We start from the raw sequence: 3,713 nt of genomic DNA on the forward strand, positions 1-3,713 counted from the left end.
TTTTTATTTTTTCATGCTCAATTTTTTTTCGAGAAAATTAACTGGCCAAAATATTAAAAACGAATAAAAATAGTTTATTTATAAAAAAATAAAATTATTTGGAAAAGAAGTTATTAATTAGTTATGGAGGAGGAATCGAAAAATGAATTGCATATCAAATCGAAGGTAAAAATGGCGGCTCAATCGTGTTAATAATTAATTATTCGTCTCGTGAAATGATTTGAGTTTTTTGTGTATTTATTAATTTGTAACGTGAATTATTAATTTGTTAAATGCAGTTAATAAAATTTGATAAAATTCATTTAAAAAAAACAATTTTTTTTTTTTTTTTTGGTACGTAACTTACCTGCACTGACGTTTATAATAAATTGACTTGATATTCACTCTTAATAATAACCAATTCAATAATAATAATATATATTGACCTTTGACATAATTAAATAATAATGATAATAATATTTTACAATTCATCCAACGTGTTCACATCCTAATCACATAAATAAAATTGGTTTGATTTTCGACGGCAACCCCCTAAAAGAAAAAATCAATAAATTTTGATAAAAATTATTTTAAAAAATTTCTCACACTTGCAAAATAGTAATGTAATGATAATAATAATAATAACTTTGCTATTTGTTTGGTTTAAACCATTTTGGAAATTTCATTTGAGGGGAGGTCGAATCCTCCCTGGAAACGGAATCAAATTGTTGGCTTCCGCTTGGACCGGGTCTCGGAGAACTTTTGTTCCATTTACGCTTTTCAGCTTCATCAAATTTCTCTTCGGGAAGTTTTCTATCTCCCCCTCTGTAATTTTAAAAATAATATTATGATTTCCAAAAAAAAAAAAAAAAATAAAGCGTTTTCAAAATCATACCTCGATTCGAAAGCTGTTAATGTGGCAGCACTCGGCGTGGATAATTTTTGTAAAACGTCCGATTTCAGGTATTGTGCGGGCGAAGTATCGACAGAAGAAAGTCCAAAATACAAAACGCAAGAAGGTACGCAACCGCATTCAATCAGTCTTTCGTGTGGTTTTAATATGACTTTAGGCGGAGTCGTATCTAAAATATAATTTTTCGTATAATTATTTACTTTGGAATTCCAAACAAATTTTTTTCAATAATAAAATAATACCGACAAAGGTAAAATTTCATTTTTGGATCTTCTAAATATTCGGCAACAAATTTTTCTACGTCGGATATAGTTTCGATGGGAGAAAAAGTTCCTTGAAGAACCGTTCTATCCGGAAATTTAATTCTAAGCACGGATTTTTTGTATTGATGAAGAAGGGTAAGAACTTTTTTGTCTTTTTCCAATTCCCTTTGTGCAGCCGTCATTAGCGGTGCTTCTTCCAATTCGGCACATAATTGTTTGGCTTGCTTAAGCAATATTTTGGCATCATTTATTGTTAAATCGTAAAAATCATCGGATTCTTCTTCGAATGCGGTCGGTTTCACACAATTAAGATTATAAGCTACTGCATTTCTCTCTCCAAGCTGAAAAAAAATTGCATTTTTAATATCTTTTAAATATTATTCTCACAAAAAAAAAAAAATAAATAACTTCATGCAACTTACAAATATAACTTTTCCCTCTTCTTTTTTTTTCTCCATTTCTTTTTTTATCCTTTCTTTTTGAGATTCATTAACAGTGTCAGAATTTTTCGATTTCCCTGCAATTTTTTCTTTTGGTATACTTTTATCAATGGTCATTAATTTTTTAGCATTTTTCTCTTCTAATTTTTTAGCTTTTTCTTCTTTAAGTAATTTTTCAAACACGTTCCCTTTAAAATTATAATTCTCTGATTTAGGATTTTTTGAGGGTTTTATGTCTTTCGGAGGAGAATCCCTTGTTGGAGATTTTGAAGATTTTGTTTCTCTCGGTGGGGATTCTACTGATGAAGGTTTCAAAGATTTTGTTTCCCTCGGTGGGGATTCTATTGATGGAGGTTTGAAAGGTTTTTCAAAACCTGACTCATTTTTGTTAGAGGTATAATCCTGAGTTGAAATTTTTTTTAAATCAGAAGTATTTAAATTTGTTTTTGATTTTTCTTCACTACTTCTAGTCAAATTACTAGTAACATTGGCTTGAGTATGAAGTTCTTCCGGTGATTTATGTAGGAGCCTTAAAATTGCTCGTCCACCAGTTAATCTGAAATTATTTTAAAAATTAAGCCTAAATAATTAATAAATTCCTTTATTTTGTGAAGATAAATAATAAGCTTAAAAAAAGCTCTTTAAATAAATTACCCTAAACTCCTTAAAGTTGTTCTATTTAAATTTTCTCTTCCGTAAATTTCTTGCCTCATATAAATAACTACAATATGAGCCTTTCGTTCTTCTTCAGGTTTTAATGTGTTAATAACATGCCATACTGAATCAGATGGAGTAAAAACACCTGTTAATCTTTCACCTGATTCTAATTGAAGACCCAGAGTAACTGATGATTCTTGTCTCACTTTTACAGCTTCAGTCATTTCCAACTGTGCATTATTTGGTAAACTTGTAAATCTAAACATTGATGAAACATCCAAAATTTTGTTGTGGTGCCTGAAATATTAAATAAAAAAATTTTATTATAAGAAATATTACAACAATTCAGTTTTTAATTTTTTGTAAATAAATTTTTAAAAAGTAAATAAAGTATTGAATCATGTTAAGTTAAATTAAAATTTTTATCCTTATTTATGCTGTTCGTTAAAAATATTATTTTTTTAACCCTTTAGGACATTCACAAAAAATTTGTTTTGTATTGTGCAATAAATGAAATCACAAAAATTTAAGTATTGAAATGAAATTCATATGTATGTAATTAATTTTTCCATTTTGTATTATTGAAAAAGAATAAATATAAACAAAAAAATTTAATATTAAAATGTTTTTAATTATATAAACGTACCTGAGATCATATTCCCTGGCGTTGAGTCCATATTTTGAGCAAACTTCTTCCAATATCTAAAATAATTTATAAAATTAAAATATATCAAAAAAAAAAAAAAAAAAAAGCATTGCAATCAAATATTTGTAAATAAATTTTTTCTTGCCTGCAAAAGGGTTGTATTAGGAGTGACTTTAACTTGTTGCCGACGTCCCTTTGGTGTTAAAACTGTGACAGAGTACATGTCAATGTTAAAAAAAAAAATTAAGTAAGATACCTATAAATAACTATAACTATGTAGATATAAAATAGTAGACATTAATTCTGTCCCAGAATTTTTTCAATGTTTTGATATTTCCAAGCAGTGTCTTGCAAGTAGGTTAATTCTTTTCTTAATTTTTTAAGACGTTTTTTATGAGCGTCCACTTGTAGAGAAGCTATATTATAATCAATGGAATGTTCAAACTTTAATCTATTTTCAAATAAATCGCAAGGAGCTGACGAAGAAATATTCGAATTCTGAGATCTTACTTGTGGAGTATTCGATGACAACAAAACATTTTTAGCTATGTTTGAAGTACTCATGGTAAAAATTTTGAATACAGATGATATTGAGAAACCGGAAATAGAAAAAAAATTGTCGATTAATCGAAATTTACCTTTGAATATGCATGTATTTGATTAAAGTATGACCGATGACATAATACAATATTGGTGCCATAACATTGATTATACATAAGTTTTTAAAATGGAAAAAAATTCGGAATTAAATTTAGAAAAAGGAGTCAATGCAGAGGATTACAATCATTCATATATAATTGACGTAAGTTCTTTAA

At 27.7% G+C, this 3,713-nt stretch overlaps 4 protein-coding genes across 4 annotated transcripts in view; 2 read left to right on the forward strand and 2 right to left on the reverse strand.

Moving 5' to 3' along the window:
• Phum_PHUM281390 (uncharacterized protein) overlaps positions 1-192 on the forward strand; it is a gene marked incomplete at both ends in the record, with an annotated part of 3,116 nt that extends 2,924 nt beyond the window's left edge. Inside the window, one exon of the mRNA XM_002426804.1 lies at positions 122-192. Coding sequence (XP_002426849.1) covers positions 122-192 — 71 coding nt within the window. The remainder of the gene's footprint in view (positions 1-121) is intronic.
• Positions 193-629: 437 nt separating this feature from the next.
• Positions 630-3,121, reverse strand: Phum_PHUM281500 (uncharacterized protein; the record flags this gene model as incomplete). Its single annotated transcript, XM_002426805.1, has 7 exons — positions 630-792; positions 875-1,061; positions 1,139-1,489; positions 1,697-2,151; positions 2,250-2,549; positions 2,899-2,954; positions 3,071-3,121. The coding sequence occupies 7 exons, from the start codon at positions 3,119-3,121 to the stop codon at positions 630-632; spliced, it is 1,563 nt and encodes a 520-aa protein (XP_002426850.1).
• Positions 3,122-3,195: 74 nt separating this feature from the next.
• Phum_PHUM281510 (uncharacterized protein) lies at positions 3,196-3,598 on the reverse strand (the record flags this gene model as incomplete). The annotated part of the gene is made up of 2 exons (XM_002426806.1): positions 3,196-3,457; positions 3,537-3,598. The coding sequence occupies 2 exons, from the start codon at positions 3,596-3,598 to the stop codon at positions 3,196-3,198; spliced, it is 324 nt and encodes a 107-aa protein (XP_002426851.1).
• Positions 3,599-3,625: 27 nt separating this feature from the next.
• Phum_PHUM281520 (uncharacterized protein) overlaps positions 3,626-3,713 on the forward strand; it is a gene marked incomplete at both ends in the record, with an annotated part of 421 nt that continues 333 nt past the window's right edge. Inside the window, one exon of the mRNA XM_002426807.1 lies at positions 3,626-3,704. Coding sequence (XP_002426852.1) covers positions 3,626-3,704 — 79 coding nt within the window. The remainder of the gene's footprint in view (positions 3,705-3,713) is intronic.

Source organism: Pediculus humanus, genomic scaffold, assembly GCF_000006295.1.
Source record: "Pediculus humanus corporis 1103172107665 genomic scaffold, whole genome shotgun sequence".
NCBI lineage: Eukaryota > Metazoa > Arthropoda > Insecta > Psocodea > Pediculidae > Pediculus > Pediculus humanus.